The sequence below is a fragment of the Trichogramma pretiosum genome, unplaced genomic scaffold (assembly GCF_000599845.2).
Source record: "Trichogramma pretiosum strain Unisexual culture from Peru unplaced genomic scaffold, Tpre_2.0 scaffold4, whole genome shotgun sequence".
NCBI lineage: Eukaryota > Metazoa > Arthropoda > Insecta > Hymenoptera > Trichogrammatidae > Trichogramma > Trichogramma pretiosum.
In genome coordinates, this window is record NW_019641688.1 from 221,923 (window position 1) to 244,248 (window position 22,326).

Below are 22,326 nucleotides of genomic sequence, written 5' to 3' on the forward strand. Positions count from 1 at the left end.
AAATCATTAAATCCATATACAAGCTTCGATCTTAACGGGACGCTATTTTCATTATATTATGTTGCCTAGGCACACGGTATATAACGAGAGGTACGAATTAGCCACATACTTAAACCCGGTGTCATTAATCATTTTAGTAATCAGGCATCGGGTTCTCCTCATATTGCGCGCGTACGTGATCCTTTGACTTCGCATACACACAAACACACGATACAGGACACGAAGTATAAATTCGAATCGAAAATGATATTTCTCGTATTTTTTTTACATCTAGTAATATCACACAGTGTGCCCGTGTGTGCGTGAGTAGGTACCGTTACGCGTAATGAACACATTTTTCACTTAATAACAATATAAACGGGGAAATGGGTATTATTGGAAATTTAACTCGCGGAATATGTGCTCGCGTGCTGCCCCGAGAGCTTTGCGTTCGTGTATTATACCATTGTCGCGCCCCGCGAGCAGAAGGGGAAATGAAAGAGGACTCAGGCGTCGGTAATTATGCAAATGTATGATGGCGAACAATTTGTCCGCCTCTCTCGCCCTGCGCTTGTCTTTATATGCAAGACGATGACACCGCCGTGTATGTGTGTACGCGCGCTTAAATTGTATACGATATAGTACATATCTCGCATGACCATTCGATATACACATTAATTTACATTATATACATACGGTGAGCGAGACAAGATGATCCTTTTGTTATATCCGTATACGTGATACATCCCTATATCGATCGATGAGTATAGTATATGCGAGACTGGATTCGTGTCTTACCTAGAACAAATAAAAAAATAAACATTATATTACTGTCATTTGAGCTTGTAACAAAATTAGTGTAAAATAAGACATATTTCGCTTTCTTCTGATATCTCTACTTGAGTGGCTATATCGCATCGCGAGTAATTCAAGGTGGAATCAAATGTTCTCGCTTAAAAATCTCAAAATTCATATATGACTCTCACGGTGAGCCTTAACGTAAACAATTGCACGACGTTCAATATGGTACGTTCGATTCAAACAGTTGCGAGTATTGCAATATGATACAGGCGCGCGTAGATGGGTGGGAGAATGGCACATATGCACACTCCGATGAACTCAAGATTCTGGATCCAGTCAATATTGCCTTTAATTGCACGGATAGACGCGCAGATGTGTGTGCGCGCGCAGATAGGTTAATGGAACGTACACAAATATGTATGCATTTAATGTTGAATACGATTATATGGCGCATGCTGACGCTCGATCGCTTCGCCGCGCAGAGGCTTTTTTTTCATTTTATCATCAATCGCGTATACACACGTACTATATCGTATATGGCTGATTTATTACACACGTCATTCTGCGTTAGAAATCGCAGGCGCGCGTTCGAGCAAAGGCCTAATCGCGCGCAATCCTTTTCTCTCTCGAGAGTCAAACGCTGCTGCTGTGCTGATATACGAGCGCTCGAGGAGCTATAGCGCGCGCGCACAATGTAATATAATAATGTATGTATGGGGTTATAATACTCGAATTCCATCTAGTCGTACGTCAAAATATTGCCTCTCGCTCGCAATCAATTCGTCTCGTGCTCCGACAATGCACGTTTAGCCTGGCAAGCGCATGTGCTGTGTGCAGTGTGCGCCACATCGCACATGGGCATATAAAAGGCCGATATACATGTATTATGTACTCGAGAGCGCGTCTACCTACTTATAACGTTGCGCAGGCTCGATATTGCACTGGCGTCCACATCGATAGGTGGCGCATATATGTATATAGAAGGTAAAAAGAGAACAATGAATCGGTATACGCAGACTAAGTTACGAACACTCGAGTGCTATTGCTGCTACTGCACTCGACGAAACGAGAGAAAGAAAGACTCGACGAAAGAAAAGAAAAGGAGAAAAAATGAGCTCATTTACGAAGTAGCTGAATTCAATAGTTTAAGTAACGTTATTATTGCACCGGTGCTGAAAACAGTAAATACTACTCGTGGTCACATGTTCGTGTAAACATTGAAGTTGCTTTTTCTTCATCTTACTTTCGTTTTAAGTATTATTAACTCGACGTGTATATAAATATGTATAATAAAACCAACACATTGGTATTGCAGGCGAGCGCATTCGTATACGTACTGCCTGCGCTCGCTCTTGAAAAAGAATTGGCAAAAAATCACGTATACGTGTGTATTATACGCGCGGGCATATCCGCTCGATTTAGCTGACTCGGAAAGAAAATAAATTTTACTCCTTCGCGCGTTTATACATACAAAGTGAGTGTGTATGTGTGCAGTGCACGCGAGCAAAGCAATAATAAAGTCTGCTGGTGCTGGTGCCGGTGCTGCGCGCTGCATATTATGCATTGCAGCTCGCTCGCGAGAAAAAAAGGAGAGAAAAGAAAACGTAATCCGCTCGTTTGCGAGAGTTTTTAAGATCTATCTGGCGCGCTCGCGGAAAAACTGCGCATCGGTGTGCGAATTCAAAGCGCTGCGGCACTGAAAATTATTATAAAAGCTCGCGCGACTCCGATAATACTACGTGCCACGCACGCGAGTATATATTACATTATACGTTTGTATATCTGCACCGAGATATATACGCAATTACGGGCAAGGAGGGTCCCCCGTTGGAGCGAGAAATCAGTGCACCGTGTGCATATGTATAAGCGAATAGATTTAGAAAGTGCGACTCCGAAGTAGGGTATATATAACGCGTAAAAACAAAAAGAAACATAGACGCGAGGGACTTGGTATAATTTTGCAACGTTTATCGGATATACAGTTCTCGATACACACAAACAAACGACTCGCACCGAGCGGCGTCGGCGAATATATTTAGCCGCGATATAGGTATACCGTGTATAAATTTGCGCGCGACGAGAAGTACGAAAGAAAAGAAAAAGAGGTAAAAAAGGAGAAGAAAAGTCGAGACAAAATAATATACAAAACGCGAACGTAGTGCTCGCAGCACGCACGTGTTCTGCTTACGCGTAAATGTACATACATATAGCAGAAAGAGAGAGACAGAGAGAGAGAGACTCGAGTTATTTCAACCGGATCGTATTATACCCACACACGCTCACGCATGGTTCATTTATTTTTTATTTTTCACTCGGTGTGTGTGTGTGCATGCATATGCGTATGCCAACTCTCATAGGCTAATGTAAGCAACTAGCAGCAGCAGCAGCGTTCACGAGAATATATTATTAATTTGCCAGTGAGCTTTCGAGCGTGTATACATTATGCGTGTGTGTTTGTGTGTGTGCGTATGTACGCTGAGCGGTGCTGAGCACGAGTGACGGCGAAAATATGCGATTACGATGACGTTATGGAAAGTCTGTACATAGCGCATAGCTGCATATACAGCAGCAGCGGCATACAAATACACAGCGAGCGTAATATGCACATCCTTCTCGTGACGCTACATCGCGACGATTAAACATTTCTCGGTTGAGTAATAAAATGTGTGCGTACGCTCGCGAGCCAGTGCAAATATATAATGGCTCGTGCGTATGCGTGTGTACTAATATGCAAGTAATGTGTGGCCCGGTATACGCGAGCGCTTCGGTGGACCTTAAACACGTTGATAGATAAGCGATTCGAGCTCGGCGCGAGTTATCTCTCTTTCTCTCTCTGTACCAACAACATTGTCTTTCGTAAGCGATAATCTTATCGACGGTTTTTTTTTTAGGTGTCTTTTTTTACAGACACGGCAGCAATATACAGTATATAATATACTAGAACGAGCCTCGAGCGACTAGTGATAATCGATCACCGAGCCGAGCAAAAAAAATCTTATCTCCGAGCTCTATGCGTGACTGTTTCTCGTGCGAAAACTACTACTGCTACAAGAGCAGCCCATCTCCGCAAAATCCTAACAACAAAGCAGAAGCAGCAGCAGCAACGGTGGCGGTGGCAACGCGTACTGCTGCAGAGCGCGCATGCACGTATAGACACTGTGGCCTCGATGCATTTATCCATCGACAAAAAGCCAAGAGAGCTCGAGCGCTGCTCGTGCATGCACGGAAAGAAGCAGCAGCAGCAGAAGGAGAAGAAAGACGGCTGCACTCGGAGCTCTGCCGGAGTATATCGAAAGAGAGAAGAAGAAGAAGAAGAAGAATATACGTGTATGTGTGTTTCTCTGCGGCCATGTAACTTGCGCAAGGTGCATCGTATATGCACATGCACACACGCACAGCACCATGCACACGCATGGATCGAGGTATACACACACATAGACTGCATGTGACGGGCAGCAGCAAGAGAGGAGGCTTGGCTCACGCTGCACTGCTGCTGCTGCTGCGACTACTACTGCGTGGAAAGCGTATTTTAATTAGCCTTGTTGCGCTCGCACGCGCACATAGTCTCGCGGTGTACGGAGGCAGCTAGCATAGCAGCGGTGTGCAGCAGCGACGACCACTACCGCACGAGCTCGCGCTGATGGACGAAGAGCTAATTGCGTTTAATTGAAAATCATGGCCTTTTTCGCTCAGACGCGTGTGCGTACGACGTGCGTACACTACGTATACACATATAGAGGTAGAGAAAAGCCACCTTATCGAGGCAGAGAATTCGTGGAAAATTTAACCTTTGAATATTTCATCTAAAGCCGGAAAATGGCATGAGTCTCTCTGCTCTCTCTCTCTCTCTCTCTCTCGAGCACCAGCAACGCAGCGGCGGCAAACGTTAGCTCGGACAATAACGCCGACGCGCTCGCTAGAATGAATGCCCCAACGCAAACGGTTTAACTTTTACCAAGGCAAATAGGTTTACTACATATTAAATTTGCATGTTTTGTGTATGTTCTCTCTCTCCCTCCTCTCCTCTTTCCGTGCATATAAACACTTTTTGCGCACGCTGATGGCGATATTTTTTCGCACAATAACGCGTGCGTATACACGCAAAAAAATAAAAACAACGACGACTAAAAAAAAAAAGGAAAAAATCGTCGCGCTGAAAGAGCGCGAGCGAGAGGGAAAAATGCACTGGCTGAGTTTCGTGCGCGCAGACGGTGTCGTTGCATTGTTTTACAATTTTTTTTCCAACGCGTGACACACACACTCGCACCTTGGGCTCGATTTTCATATAGCTTTTATGATTTTCATGTGTCGAAACTGAGTAGGAATAACTGCACACGTGTACGAGCGTTAAAAAAATGTGCCTCTTTGAAACAACGATAAATCTTCTCTTTTTTCGTCTCTTACGTTTTAGATATAAAGTGTATCTATTTATTTTTCATTAGTTTGCGTGATATACGGAATACCACAGTCCTTAATTGCAGACTCGTATATCTTAATAAGAATTATAAATTCTAAATTCTTTCGTCGTACAATAAGAGAATTACGGATATTTACGGATATTTATATCGTTTTCTCTCACTTTCTCTCTAACTTGGCGTCAGTGTCACAGTGAACTAATGAGTAAGTTATGAACTGTGTAGCTTCAAATTTATCACCAGCGCATAGTAATTACTTTTCGTTTACAAAGTTGACGAAATCTTAGTCTGTGGATTACGTCGTACCAGTGCAATGTAATTAATTAATATCGAAAGTTTCAAGTTTGTACAGGTGAGCAGATGTCAAGTATAAGGATGGGTACTTTTTCCCCTTCATTAGCCACACTCACGTTTTAGGTAATTTACTGTAAGTATTTCTAATCAATTAACTAATCAATCTATTTATCACGAAAAAGATTCTTCAAATATGAAGTTAGTGTACAGTTAGTGAACTATTCTTCACAGGTAGTCTTTTTTCATGGGTTTTCTTTCATAAAACGTGAAAGAGGATGTACAAGAAATTCAGGTGGTGCTCAAAGTAATATAAGAAAGTTAAAAATTGACCAAATTTACGAGAACTTTGATAGTTCGTTCTTGAAAATTTTATCTGAGCTCCTCTCAGTTTCTATCAGTTACCGAGAGTGATTACATACTGGGAAAATGAATGCATAGGTAATGACAATCTACAAAACACAGGTTCTTGCCCTATACACGAACACAGTATAAAGTTATACTAAATTTTCAATGCAAACATAGCTTGACAGGATTAATTAAATCGGGTAATACAATAAAAAGTAAGTTTATTTACATTTTCTCTTGCACCCTTTAAATTTTTTACAGTCTAAAATGTTTTCGAGTCTTTATGTTAAACTTAACAATAAAAAACTTAATATTAAGGAATTTCTTTGTATTTATTTAGTAAAAGATTTGTCATCATTATCTAACGCGAGTTTATTATTAAATGTTTTATAAATACTAAGGATTTATCCAGTACTGCTCTTTATTTTTATTTTCGACGTATGTGCCATAGAACCTTTACATGATTTTAGCTGAACAAGAGAAAAAATCGAAGCTCGTTGGGCCTGCCACCCGAGGAGAGAGCAGTCAATTCACGAATTGATCGACAATTACGAGCAAAAAAATACCTAACTGCACCCAGCGCCGAAGTACAAGAAGAGAGAGAAAAATCATCGAGCCGAGCCGCTGCGCGTTCGATCGAACGAATTTAATAGCGCGCCCTGTGCGCCTACCGGGGTATGGGAATCGCGGCTCGATGGTATTATTATTTTTCTTTTTTCAAATTACAATACGATCTTCTCGTCGTCTACGCACGTCGTGTGCCGTAATATAAGTTCGAACCAAAGTTCGCGAGAGTGGCAGCGAGAAAAAAAATTTTCCTTTACCTTTTTTTTTTGCCACGAGTATTATAGATATAAAGTACGCGCCGACGTTGTATAGGGCGCGAGAGAGGGACTACTCGACGGCAAAGAGAGGAGAGAGAGAGGCAGAAAGGCGCGCACATAGAGGCAGAGAGGAGTGTGTGCGGTGCCTCTGTATAGCCGCGTAGATATATACACCAAAGGATCGATTCGCCAAATTCTCAAAGAATGCCACCCTCGCGCGCGCGCGCGTGACATTCTAGCTTTTCTCGCTGCTGCTATTGCTGCCTTCTACTGCTTGCCGCTGCTGCTGCTGCTGCTGCTGCTGTTACCTCCCAAACTGCAGTGTTAACAATTTGTCTTGGCTCGAAAACTCGTTCTCTTCTCTATACTTGTCGAGATTCCGTATTATTATGCGTGTATGTGCGCCGCGTGAAAGTTTGCGTGTGGGTGTGTTGCACTTTTTTGCCCTCGCCGTAGCAGCAGCAAGAGAGCTATTCCACGATCTGTGCTCGAGAGAGAGTGCCGTAGCGCGCACCCAAACACACACACACACACACACACACACACACACACACACACACACACACAACGACACTTCTTGGTGACCCGAAAGGTGCTAGACAAAACATTCCGATGGATTATAGGGTATATGCAACGGACGCGTAACTATGATACAAATCAGACGAGTCGTCGCGTCTTATCAAGGATTCCCGTTCAATAAAACTTACATAACGTCGCATTGCGCGTTCGGTTCATTATTAAGCACAATCCGATCGTTACATGAGCATAATTGCACGTACATACATGTGGGACTAGTTATGTGTATAATACACACACACACACACACACACACACACACACACACACACACATAGGCACGTAATATTATAACCACTCGCAGGAATCGTACAGTACGAGAGAGAGAATCTATATAATATATCTATAGAAAAGAAGGCCTTCCCGGCCAGTAACCCCTCCCCACAAGGCAGAGCGGCAGAGTAGCAGCAGCAGTAGACATCACAGACAGCCGCTCGCTTATAACAGCATAACACACACACAAGCAGACGCGCGCACGTTATTATTAAAAAAAATTCACGCAGAGTCTCGAGGCAGGAAATTTTCGTTTGATTATTATACTAACCTGCTAACTCTTTTGACATCCATACGCAGTCCTCCTCTAAAGGTGAAGCCGCAAGCGTCAAACTGGTCGCGCACTCGGATGTGTGCGCGTAGTAGTGCGTGTGTTTAAGTAGGAAAAAAAATATGTATCGTTGTATTTGTGTTGGCCCTCTCGATGAAAATGTCGCGCGACACCAAGAGAGGATGAGAGCAACACTCGCAGAACACACAAGCACACGCGGAAATTCAACCACACACTCACTCACGCACAGACACACTCACGCAAGGTATATTACACTCGCCGAGGAAGTGAGCGCGAGAAGACCTCGGCTCTACTTCGAGGCACAGGTAGTAGTATCCATTATAACCTTCGGTCGTGCACATACACATACACAACTGAGGCAGTTGTACTCCGGAGACACTGCACTGAACTACTCCGCATGCAACAGCCCATGCACAAGACCCACAGGCAGATACACACCGAGAGAGAGAGCTTATACAATATTATTAGATGTACACATCGTGCAGTAAGAAACAACAAAGAAAACAAACTTCGGTGCACAGATCGGAGTCGCGAGCGAGCGTAGCAAGCGGTATATAGCAGTATACACAAGCGAGCAGCCACTAGACAGTCAACGTCGTCGACTCCATAGCACGTTTATTATAACGAAGTGCAGCAACAACACACAACGACGAAACTTGCACATACCATATAAGCACAATGCACGAACGATTCATAGCTGCACTGTGTGTTATGATCTGCGTTGGTGTGAGTGGCAATGTGAGTGTATAATGTAAGTTTCTACGTGTACGTGTGTACGTGTGTGTGTGTGTATACGCGGAGTTAGCTCCTGCTGTCGAGGCACAATTTTCTTGCGCTAGGCTACGATGTAAGGATTATTTTACAAGTAAAAATAACCAAGAGCCAAGCATGCGAGACAACGCAACACACACGTATATAATACTTTAATTAATTGTGATTAAAGTAAAAAATATACATAGAGAAATACATATATTTTTATAATATATATATAAATATGTATATATAAGAGAGAACGCAGGCTCCGCAGAAGACGCGCCCCGGTCGCGCGCGCAGTATATGCTCTGCTGCGCTATGTGCTGCTGCTATATTATGGTCTGTGCAGCAGTGAGCAGCAGCGGCAGCGCAACGTCGGCGGCGGCGCAGCGGCCAGGCTAGTATGGGTAGTAGGTACAGTCTGTGTTAAAGTATAACATCCTATCCCTGCTATATCTGTATACACACATTCGCTAGCAGCAGTCATCTCTCTCTCTCTCTCATTCTACTCTGCCAATGTGGAGTCGCGATTTTCTCCTCGCCTGTGTGTGTACCGTGTGCATGTGTATACACGAGTCTCTCGCTCTCTTTCTCGCTTTGGCGCACGGCCTTAGTAGTAGTAGTAGTAGTGTATACTATTCGCGCAAGTCTGTGTGTGCGCGCGCGCGAGCGAGTGTGCGTTTCGTATATTATTATACATATATCTCTGCTCTATGCCTGCCATGCTCTCGGTGTATGCGCGTATATTATATAGCGCGCGTGCATAAGGCCGGGGCCTTGTGTCTGTGTGTGCCTCTGCGCTGCGCCTGTGTGTCTTCCTGCGCGCGGCGCAAGCGCAAACGTCGATCAATAAAAGCCGACGGTACATATACATGCATACACGCGACACGACGACGCTACTGCCAAGAGTGGAGTTTTATGCTTGTCTGTGTGCACCGACACACGCAAAAGCATTACATGTATGCGTGTAAAGTCTCTCTATCTCTCTCTACTCTTGTGCGCTGCGTGCGCCGTGCCTCCTCTTAGCCTTATAACAGCAGCAGAGAGAGAAAGAGTACGGACGCTTACAGCACACGTGTGTGTCTGGTATATCTGTATGTATAAACTCGGCTGCTGCTGGACTGCACGAAAGTGTATAGTAAATTCATGCTGTATAGTGCGCTGTATGTATATTTCAATTCCAGCAAAGGAGACTCTACAGCGCAGCGGCGCGCAGGACACAGGCAGTCAGGCAGGCAGCAATAGAGCAACAAGTCTCGCGCGCGCGCGCATTTGCCCAATGTTTCTCTCTCTTTCTCTTTCTCTTTCACTCTTATGAGCTGCTCTGCACTTGGCGTATAATGAAAGGATACGCGCCGAGTAGTAGGCGGAGTTTGTCACCGTCGTCGCTATTACTGCTGCTGCTGCCGCTGTCGCGCTTTGCGCTGCTACCCCGCGAGAGCCGATAATATGCCAAATCTTTCGAGACGGGAGTTTTCGTGAATGTTTATACACAGCGCGTGGCCGATGATGTACCCGTATGCGTGCATTTGTATTCAAACGTTTTCGCACGCGTCTCGCTCGCCCGTAGCAAGAGCAGCTCAACACCTTCGCGGGACCCGCCGCGCGTTCCGACGCCGGCGATGACAATGGGGCCCCCGAATCGAACACGAGCTCGTCGTATTTGTAATAATGTGTATGAGCACGCGAAGCAGCTGACTCTCCGCACCGTGTAGTTTGTCTCTCCTCGTGGGAAAAAAAGGGATCGCGAGCGGCATGACTCTACACAGGCAGTAGCTAAACGACTGCTCCGTTTTTGTGTGTGTGCGTAAGTGTGTGCTAGATGACGACCGCAGGGATTCGGGTACACCGAAAGGCGCTGCGCGGAACACACACTTAGATACAGACGTCGAGAAAACGCTGTGTGTGCCGCTGTGTATTTCGTGTATATACCTCTCTACGCCACACGATCATTTTACGAAACTACGCGGCGGCCGAGTTTTACTTTCCAGCTGCAGCAGCAGTGGCAGCAAAGCGAATGCCTTGGCGATATATAGTTTGTTCTTATACAGCGTCTAATGTCTATATAGAGAGAGAGAGACTCAAGCAACGCTGCAATAGTAACATTTCGCAATTGGCAGGTAACATTAGAAAGCTCTCGCTATAAAACCGAGAGCTAGCTTGGCTGTGTAACGCAGTTCTGTGCTCCGACTCGACTATGAACATACCTTATAGGTATGTGTGCTGAGTGTAGATTTTAATAATGTACGTACAAGTCAGCGTGTGCAACAACAGCAGTCGAGGTCGCGCTTCATACTATTGAAGATATACGTATTGTGCTAGGCAATTATTCAGGGCCCGAGAAATAATTTGTTTCGTTAGAAACTGAAAATCCTTTGAATCTCAATTATTTTTTCCAAAAACTCAAACGCGTTAAATCGGCTCACGCTATTCAACTCAACACTTTTTTTTACCAAAGAGGAGATATCGCAGCACAAATAGTTGTCTCGTTTGCGTAAGCGAGGACATACCTCATAATCAAGTTTTACCTCGAATTGCCATTAATAGACGAAAAATCCGTTCAAATATTCTACTCGACTATCGAAGATATAAAAAAATTCAGATTTTCTAACGAAAAATTTTCATTGTATAACTCGAGTTTAAGCGGATAGGACGTTAAGCGTGCGACACTCGTCGCAGTGTCTAATAACCGCGGCCCATCTGTCTGCGTCTGGCACGCGCGCACCTATCGAACGCCGGCGACGATGGCACAACGTGAATTCCACCGCGGTTCGAATCTCCGAACTCGAGCAGCAAACATTGCGCAAATGCAGCGATAAATATTTCATATTTACCGTTATAAGCACGCGGGCCTCGTGTGTGCGTGAGTATGCGTTTATATCTGTGTAATATATACACAAAAAAAAAGAAAAGAAGGAGCAAGTTCACGAGCTCAAGGCGCGAGTCCGCTAGTGTATAATTATTACGCTCGCGATCGTCTGAGCGCAGGCCAGCGCGAAATTTGCGCTTTTGTCAGTTGGCTCGCGCGCCCAGTCGCAAAGTGAAAATGAAAAAAAAGGTATAAGGTATTTAATAATGAACGAGCCGATGACGCCCGAGCGAGCCTAAGAGAGAAAAATGAGGTAATGCTTACGCCGCTGCTCGATGTACTCGTGCGCGTGGCAGCGGTGCAACGTGTTGTATGTAACGGAATCGTCCGAACGACGACGACGACGACGTTTCACTTTCACGGTCGTGTGCTGAATTTACCTCGAGTTCGAATGTATGTGTGTGTTTACGATACACAATGTACTGCGAAGAAGATGCCATCGAGTACGGATGAATCTGTATACATCGATAATCTTATGTTCGACTTTTGAAGTAATAATTATATGCAGGTGTCCGTCTATATTCATGATTAAGACGTTGGATGCATCGCAAAGAATTAATCGGATTCGAGTTGCATGTACTCATTAAAATCTAAGAAAATTAATGATCTCAATTGTTTTTTAAATTCATTTTTATTTTTTTATTTATTTGAATGACATAAAAATTATATTTTAGTTATTTAAGTTATTTTAAATCTTTGTACATGACATGAAAATCATTAAAATGTAATTTCAGCAGACATAAAAAATTACAAATACGCTTATCACTTTTGCAAGTTTGGGTTAACTGCCAAGAAAATATTACACAAGTCTTGGTTCGACAAATTATCTATGATCATTTCGCAGCAGAGAATCGGCAGCCTGTAGTGGATCAGCTTCATAAAAGAATCCAGTCCCCATCGTCGGAAAAATCCCCTCGATAGTTTATCGAACAGATGCATAACACAGGCCACGTGTGACAGCTCGGGCAGCCAAAATAATTTTTTCGTGTTTGCCAACTCCAAGTAGTCCGTGTACGCGAGTTGTCTCGCCGCCTGTTCGGGTCGCAACTGGATCAGTTCGTAGAGCGACAGACTCTCGTCTTTATCATCATCGTCGCTATCATCATCAACATTGTCATCCCCACGATTGTCGTAGAGCGAGAGCCTTGGAAGTATCTTTATGTTTTTCGCTTTTCTCACAAACTCCTCGTCTTTGTGCCAACGAAGAAATTCCTCCGTCGACTCGTGGAAGCATTGCTTGTTCATGAAAAATTTCATGATTCTTAGGACGTTGCTTGGGTCCCATTTCCCTTTTTCTTTGAGATCTTGAAAGACAGCCAGAGCGCCAGATACTTTTCTCAATATGTCATTATGCATTTTGGCAGGCGAGTGAAAGCGAGAAGGTTTTTCCGTAAAATAATATTTAGCGGCATACAGCTCAAGATCATAATCCAAGCGCAAATTTGACGCATCGGGCAAAACAAAACCAGACAAATCAGCACCACGATCCAAGAGTGAACAAATCACACCGGGCAAGCGATTTTTAAAATCTAGTTGCTGTGACGTCAGAGGTTGGACGGTTAACCACTCAAACGTACGAATCTCGAACAATACCTTAGCAATGTCATCGTAAAACCTCTGGCAAATAATTTGTAGAGGAGTCGATCCATCTTCATTGGCCAAATTCAAATCGGCGCCTCTTCTCTGCAGAAATCCGGCCATTTTCTTTTTGTTATGCCGGAGAAGCAAGTGCAACGGCGTGTTACCAAATTTGTCCTGGGCATTGACTTGCACCGTCTGCTTCGCGTCGTCGCAGATTTTGAAGAATACCTCCAACAAGTCGTCATAAAGTTCATACCCGTCCGGACTGTATCGCCTTTCGACGGCTGTCGTAAGCACCATTCGATCGTTGGGTCTCTGGCAAATAACGTGCAGAGGTGTCAATCCGACCTGGTTAGCCAAATTCGGATTGGCCCCTCCTCGCAGCAGAAATTGCATCGTCTTCCTAAAGTTGTGCTCCAGAGCCAAAAGCAATAGTGTGTTGCCCGACTTGTCGCGGACATCACAATAGGTAGCAGGTGTCAATCCCTCTGCATTGGTCAAAGTCGGATCCGCGCCGTTATTCAGCAGCCACTCGACCAACCTCGACTTGCAGCGACGCATAGCCAAGTGCAATGGTGTATTGCCTAAGCTGTCCTGAGCATTGACGTTAACCGGTAAAAACTTGGTCCGGGTGTACTTCAAAAAATTGTTCGCCATAGTTTCATCGTCGCGAACACTACTGCAGAGAACGTGAAGAGGTGTCGATCCTTCCGCATTGGCTAAATTCGTATTGGCGCCGCGTCTCAGCAGATACTGGGCCATTAATTCGCAGCCATGGGCCAGAGCCAAGAGCATCGGCGAATCGCCCGTTTTAGGCACGACGCAATTGACGTCCTGTCCGTGTTCGAGGAATTTTCTGGCGTAAAATACACAGTTAGACTGGCAGGCCACATGGAAATGCGTAAGGCCCATCTCGTCCGTATAGTTTTTGTCGAAGCTATCGTATATACTGAACAGTTGATCAATAACCTCATTATCACACTCACGCGCGTGATGCAGCGCCGTGGTGCGACTTAACACGTGCTTGTTTTCGAAATCGAAAATGGGCCTGTCCTTGTAGCCGCTGCGAGCCACGAACTTGATGAATCGTTTTGGCAGCGAACTATTTTCTGGGCAACGATTAATGTATCGCACGGACTCGATGAGAAGCCAATCGATTTCTGCCATTAGAAAATAACTTCGGAAATTTGGAAGTTCGCTCTTCCAGTTGATGATCAAGCGATAAAGTGGGCCGACAACATTGTATCGCTCTTTTTCGTTTTCCCAATTAATATGTAACCTGTCTCGTAACTCTATTAACTGTTTTATATAGTAATTGTTTTCTTCGGGACAATATCTGCGCTTCATTTTGCCTACTTACAATACACAACGCACAATCGTTTATAACTGAAGATATTTTTTAATTTTAAATAACACGAACTACACACTGCGACCACGTCACGTATACTGTCTGCTGCTCACGAAACAGCTGGGCCATGTGATTACTACTATGAGCGGCCAGCGGGAGCGGAAGAGAGAGAAAAAGAGAGGGAGAGTATATCCGACGCTACAATGACGTTGCCATTAGGTTGCTTTCACCCAACTGAGTTTGGGTGCGACTGAGACTACGATATGTACCAATTCCGAATTATAGAAAACCTTCGCTTTCGGTCGTGTAGTCGCATCTGTCTGCGCAGGCGCGCAAAGCGACAGTTTCACTTAAAACAGAAGAGGAAGAAGAAGAAGAAGATGAAGCGAGACAAGGAACATTGTCAGCCAATATATATGGATTAATTGCTGCTGCACGTGCTTGCATGCCGCCTCGTGTGTACGATACGAAGCCCGTATATAATATCTCGTCGCCTCGCTAGTGTACGCGTACATAACGCGCGGATTAAAAGTCATTTCGAATTTGACGAAGCACTCGCGAGCGCGCGCATACTCATTAAGGAACGGAAAAAAATGTTTCATCGTCGAATTCCTGCTTGTACATTGCGGAGCAGCAGGTAGCAGCAGCAGAAGTACAGCCCTCTCATTACTTGTCCTTGCGCGCGTCGCCCGTTTGGAAGCCAACGTGCTCCGAGAAAATAAAAGTGCGCTCATATGCGTGCTTGTGTGTGAGTGCGTACGTGTGCGAGTGTGTAAACGTGTATACATACGATACGCGCATAAGCGTTATATAGGTAAAAACGAGAAGAACCTGTTTTGTAAAGCGTGTCTCGGCGCATATAAGGCCTATACATTGCATTTTTCGTATCGCGTGTATATAAGCGAAAAATGCGCGCATCGTGATACACGCATCGTATACACAGATGGATTTAATGTATAATACGCGTATGGCGGATCGCGTCAAGATAGACAAAAAAAGCACGTTATAAACAAGGAATAAAACATCCAGATGATGCTGATTTATCGGGAGAGAAAAGTTGTTGACTCCTGCTGCCGATAAGATGTTTGTACGTGGAATTTCCGATTGAAAACGAAGAAAGCTCGCCGCGATCGCACATTTAAGCCTATACACTATAGGAGGCCTAGTTAAACGTATAAATACCAGAGTTGTAGTAGTACAACAAAAAAAAGAGCTGCCGACGATACCATTTGGCATCGAGTCTCGCGTAGCACAAAATATGCAGAAAGGGTTTAGCGAGCAGAAAGAGAGAATATAACGTATAAAAGAGGACAGTGCAACGTAGAGTGAGAGAGAGAGAATAAAAGAGAGAGAGAGCGAAGAATCGTCGTGAGTCGAGCATCTGACGGACTATACAAAAGAAGCGGCGAGTGCACGCCGTGTGTGTGCGACAATGAATATCATTCTCGTTTCGGGATGCGGCTATCCACCTACGAAAAAGAAAATAAAAAAAAAATAAATGTATAAGAGAATGAAAGAAAGAAAAGAAGAACGAGAACGAGTGCGTTATACACGCGCGAATAGACGCGCGCGTTATAAAGAGACGCAGAGAGATAGACATACGTACACACTGAAAGAGGGAGAGAGAGAGAGAGAGAATCAAAGTGAAAGCGTCGACTCTGCATATAATCACTCTAATGTTTTCATTTTAAGCCTGGCATAAGCTTTATGATGTGCAAATGCACCTTGCATTTAACAGCACGCGCGCGCGCGTAAGGCCCTCTAAGCTGTTTTCTGTTGTGTTCGTCTCTTTTTGTAATGGCACACGGACAGCTGTGAGTTTGTGATGGCGAACGCGATGAAAGAAGCAATGATTTTTAACTCTCGTTTTCCTTTTATCATTGTTGTTTTGTCTAGCTCTCGCAGCTGAGCATCGAATACAATAAAACGTTGATTCGCAAAACTTGGTTGGTTTCGCTCTTTTAACGTATCATCCTCTATCTTTATCTCGTTTTCGTATTCGCTGCTTTAAAAACATATACGTGTGTGTGCGTGTATCAGCCAAGAAAACTACTTCAATCCCAATAAATCAATCTGTGCATCCTCGAGTGGGTCTTTTTCTTCGTCGCTCGGCATCACGTACACACACACAATCGCGCGCGCTTGCGGAGCAAAAAACTCCATACACCCTTCTTTTAAAAAAGAGAGCCATACGTAGTCGTTTATATGTATACGCGTGTATGTATACATGGGTATCCTACACACAGACGACGACCACTACGGAGAAGAGAGAAAAATCTTATCGTGTATAGCGATCGGTGCCTTCTATGCATATGTATAAAATCTTTCAGCTCTTTGTTGTAAACACACGCACAAACACACATTTATGTGGGTATATGTGTACGACGAATACATCTCGAGGTTTTGCTGAATGTATTTATACGTATATCGTGTGTAGGGTCATTGCGCGCTATACGCGGCGTCTGAATAAACCCAATTATCCGTAGCCACTCTCGCCGCCACACAGAAGCACTGATGTATACACATCGTATTTAAATGCACACTTAGCGAATCATTAGCGAATCCCGAAAGATTCTATAAGGAGTGTAATAAGTGAAGCAGAAGGAAAAGAAAAATTGAGCCGCCACTACCGCCTCCATCAAAGGGGACGGACTGTAATGCACTACGAAGGCGCTAACGAGAGTTGACTCCCTTGTTCTTTAACTCGTATAAAGCTCAATTTTCTATGCGCGAAGTGTATGACATTACGAAAATGAAAAAAAAAGAATAGGGCATAGAGAGGAACGATTCGCGCGTACGCAAGTAGCCAAAAGTACTCCTCGGACGACACCCTCGCAGCAGCAGCGGCAGCAAACTTATATTACACACAGACTCATACAGAGAGCGAGTTTTTTTATCTGTCGTCGACGTGCGCGTATGCACTGTTTCTCGCTCTCTCTCTCTCTCGTTCCTCTTTGGCTCTTCCTCGCTGCTTCAATCCTACTATGTATAAAATGTGCGAGTCTCGAAACTTTATCGTCGTCGTTTGAATTGGTAATGCCATGGCGTCTTCGTCAGCGAAGAGTATATAATTTTTTGCCCTGAAACACACTCTCTTGGATTTTCGAGAGTAAAGGACCGAAGCTGTCTTTTCTCTCGTTTATTTTTTTCTGTTCTTGTTCACGATATCTCTTTCTCGCTCCCAATTCTAAGTACACACGCCCGCGGAGCTGCGCATCGAAAAATTCGTCATAACGAATCGATGCCACCGCGACGACGAAAAAACACACACTCGTGGAATGTGTATGAGTATACATAACAACACTGCAGCAGGTTCGAGTAAGCGTGTACTTTTAAACGCGTGAACAGAAGCCCACTACCATGAGTAGTAGTACATTATATATAGTACAGTTTCTCACGCTTCGAGTGTTACATACACGCGCGCATAGTAAAAATAAAATAAAATAGAATACACTGCTGCTCGTGCGCGCTCTCCTTCGTTCGTCTCTTCTCTCGCAGGAGGTGTAGCGAGTGTAAGAAGCAGCAAATGCGAGTATGTGAGGAGGAGCTATTATCTTATGTGCGTGAAAAACGAAGCGCGGGAGTTCAATAACCCATTAGGCGACGCGAGTAAACGGACGTACGAAACGGGGCACCGTTGTTGGCCTGTGGTACATTATGTACTCTCGGACTCATTTTGGCACACATATAAAGTACAAGCTCCTAATATCGCGCGAAACGCCCGGAACGGACGTCGCGTTGTCGCCGTCTTCGTCTTCGTATTATATTCTGGCGACTTATAAGTAACAGTCGCTCTCTCGATAATCGCGCGCTTGATCCGTGGCGAAGAAGAGTCGCGACGCAGAGAAAAAAAAAGCGATAATTACTCGGAAACGAGCGAGAGAGCGAGTTTGTGTCACGTACGCCTCGTGTAAAAAAAAAGAGGAAAAAAAGAGTCGCGCGATTCGGAGCTCTCTAACGCTACTGTTATTCGATTGTACACAGTAAACCGCGAGAAGCGCAAAAATCGCGTTCGAATTATATTGTACATATCCGCGAACTCGTACAGTGTAATGTTATTATATGTCATCATCGACCCAAAGTGCGATAAACGCGAATACGCGAATTCGCCGGAGAAAGAGCGAAACACGAAAGAGAGTCCCCCGAGAGAGGCGCAATGACTGATAGCGATTATCGCTTATCTTGCGCTTAATTAGACGCATACGTATATATTGTACACATAATATATATCGCACTGCTCACACACATGACAAGTCTTGCGTATCGTATAAGACATCGTGGTATGCGCACCCGCGAATTTTGTTTATAAATAATAAAGCCGGGCGCGATAATTCGGCGATTCTCCTCCTCTGCTTTTTTTTTACTCTCGACCAATTTCATGATTTTTTTTTCGCTGCGCGAGATTTCGTCGGGATTTAGTAACGTTGCTAATTTATATGTATACGTACGTAACTGCACGTAGGCACACACACACTGCACAATGTGGTTTACATTATATACATCCATGAATGAGAAAAAGCCGCGACTGCTGTGTTTATATGAAAAAGTTGGTGTAATATTATATTATGTATATAGACTCTCCTTCGTCCAGCTGCACGTCGATCGCGGGAATCATAATACAGCACGACAGCGAAGTAGTATAGAGGGAAAAAAGCGAGATGAGATCGTGGCATCTGTGTTTACTGCTCTTATATGCGCGGATATAATATAATAATAATATTATAATATTGAAGCTATAAAAGACTCCTTAGGATTTTCTGTATGGTGTACGCTTCCTTGAGCTCGTTGTGAAAGATGATTTTTCAAAAAAATTACGTTATTACGTGTGTTAAATTTTTAGAGAAAAGAAATAAGCGTAATAGTCATTGTCAGTCGTGTGCGAAGATTTCGATCGGTTTATACTACATTTCCTATATAGACAATCGATGCTTTCAACTGCTCGTCGTCGTATTATTATCTCTCGAGACTCTTCTCTCTTTCTCTCTCTCTCTCTCACGCGAGGCGCATAATTTATGTATTATTTAATATTCACGAGGTTTCGATCGCGCGTCGGAGCGAGCTTACACATTATAATAGTGTATACTCTCTCAGTGTGCCGATCTATACACATTTTGCTACTTGAAACTCGATTAATTTATTATCTTTGATGGCTCGATAATCGCTCGCGGGAACATTTATTTATTACTACGGACAACGATGTAATTTGACTCCCCCCGAAAAGAGCAGAGATGTGTGCAGAAAAGTATAATCAAAAGAAGAGAGCACACACTACACAGCGCGTCTATATTACGGATGCGCACAAGGTGTGCACAGCACGATACGTATACAGTCGCGTTGGGATCGCGCGACAAAGGATGTGCATCGTTCGCGGCTTTGGCTCTCCCCGAGTGCATAATATTTTTTATGCTGTGTATAAAAGAAGACCTCGAGAGAGAACGATGATAATGACTCGCGAGAGAGAGAGAGAGAAAGAAATGACGACTGCAATGCGCTATGGCACAAATCGTACACAACTGTAATACAGGCAAACAAACACTCGCACGCAAAAACTCATTATGTATCACCCGATGTTTCGTGCGGTTATAGGTAAGGCGCGCATGATATAATGGTCGATTTCCAGGGTCTTCCTAATTTTCGGACTGCATATACAACAGCCGCAAGTGTGCAGTACTTTGCTCTGTGCGTGCAGCAGCGTGCGCATGGATATCCGTCCGAGACAGAGAGTAATATACAAAAAAGTACGAGAAGGAAGAAAAAAAAGTAGCAGCGAGCCTCGAGCAGTCGTCGCTTCTTATTTCTTTCTTTCTTTTTTATTCTTTCTTTTTCAAACGAACCTGTCAGAACTTCCGGAGCAATCGTCGCGCTCGGACTTTTTCTTCGCTGCTGCTGCTACTCCAACTGGCGATGCCACGACGGGGCTGCTGCTGCCGCTTCGACTGTTGCTGTCGGTTTCCGAGCGAGGAGGTGTAGCGGGCTTGCTGCCGAAGCCGCTATCGTCGTCGTCGTTGTCAACCACCACGTCCTGCTTGGCCTTGTTATTGTTGCCGCTGGCCTTCTTCGGCGTCATGCGCTTGAGATCGTCGGCGATCACTACACTACAATTGAGCTTATCTTTGAGCAACACCAAATCTTTCTTAACATTATTAATTTTGCCACCACTACTGTTAAGCACAGAATTATTGTTGGCAACACCACCGGCACCAGCACTAGCACTACCTGCACTACCTGCACTCGCGATACTCATATTTTTCACCTTATTCTTGATCATCAATTGACGATCGGTGCGCTCGACGAGCACCACGGCACTCGCGATACTCAGTTTAGCGTCGTCCTGGATGCGATTGTGCTGTAGCTGCTGCTGCATCTTAATACCACTACTAAAGTTTTGAGATACAACAATCGACTTGCCAGCCACGACGACGGCAGCGGCGCGAGTCAGATCGTTACTCGGGTTGTTGTTGGCCGCAGATGCAGCGGCAGTTGTATTACACGAAGAAGAGGAAGAAGAAGCAGCAGCAGTGGTCTGCGCACTCGCGTTATTATCGTTATTTAGGCGGAGGGCGACGCTACACGACGACGACGACGAAGACGACGACGACGACAACGAACTGTCTGCCATCTTGCCTGAGCACGCACTGAGAAGTCGCCGCGCCGTAGTCTCTCTCGACGCCGCTGAATTTCGCGCAGACCCCTAATATTATTTCCAATATAGTCGCGTCTGTGTGTGTGTGTGTAAGTCGGCTCTCGTATAGGCCAGCGGCGTCCCCACGCGCGGGACACACGCTTCTCCTGCAATGCACGTATATACACGCAGATTTGCGAATGTATGTCGTGTTTACACTCACACACACAAGATACGGCGACGACGACGACTATACGACGACGAGGCGAGCGAGGGGAAAGTTGAATCGGCGCACGAACCGCAAGAGCGAAAGAGACCGAGAGATTTCAGACTCGCTTGTACGAATGTGTGCGTGCGTATATACACCCTGTGGAGGATTGGCTCAGTGGGAGATGGCACTGCCACACAAACACATGCATAAGAGTTTACTTGCGTACTATGTGTGTGTGTGTGTGTCGAGTGAACAGAACATGGATCGAGCGGCGAGTCTCTCTCCGCGTCGTCGTCGTCGTGTGTTCCCCCACTCTCGTCGCCGTATAATGCCGGTGGACGCTCGCAACAGCAGCAGCAGCTCTCCTCTTGTATACCACGCTATATACAGCGGTGTCGATGGCCCTTGTGCGCCGTGTAGGTATATTACCACACAAACATGCACAGCGCACGCACACACATTTATACCGACTACTCGACTCCGACTTTCTCGACGTGCCGAGAATCGTGTGTGCGAGTGACCGTCCGCCAAACCGCCGTAATCTGTCCGGTCAAGTCACGACGTGCAGCGGTAGCAGCGCGGGCTGGCAGCACATTGCACATCGTATCGATATTACACTGCGCACACACATATGTATAAACACGATTTTCATGCGATCATTTGTGCGAACGTTAATATTCAAATGAGTGGCGAAAATAACGAGTGTATGGAGTCGCGAGCGAGCTCGATTAACGGCTGCGCACGCGTAAATATTAATAAACATTGCCATGCGCTGCGCTGCGGTTCGTGAATATATACGCAGTCGCACATTGCTAATGTAAACAAAGATCGTAAAGAAATCGCAGTAGTATAGTATTATACATACAATTAAATACACTCGTGCGCGCGCCAGAGTGAGTGGCCCATTAATTAAAGATACATTATATCGATGCTACTGTATACTCTTTCATTAAAATAAACGCTCCGTCCGAGCTGTCAACTTGACTTCTTTTTTTCGTTCGCTCTTCAAATCACAAGCACCGACTGCGCGTTGATAATGTCTCTTCGTGTATTATTGACGAATTCTCGAAATGTCCCGAGAGCCCGCTTATTCCGAGAAAGAGGAGGAACGGAGAGAGGGAAAGACTCGGGCCTTTTTTGTAT

The 22,326-nt window shown here is 44.8% G+C and overlaps 1 protein-coding gene across 2 annotated transcripts in view; it reads right to left on the bottom strand.

Moving 5' to 3' along the window:
* Positions 1-20,992, bottom strand: part of LOC106656072 (zinc finger protein jing) — a 57,554-nt gene extending 36,562 nt beyond the window's left edge. For both annotated transcript variants that reach the window (XM_014376719.2, XM_014376718.2), the window contains exon 1: positions 20,185-20,992. In XM_014376719.2, coding sequence (XP_014232205.2) covers positions 20,185-20,969 — 785 coding nt within the window. In that variant the 5' untranslated portion in view covers positions 20,970-20,992. The remainder of the gene's footprint in view (positions 1-20,184) is intronic.
* Positions 20,993-22,326: the final 1,334 nt, after the last annotated feature.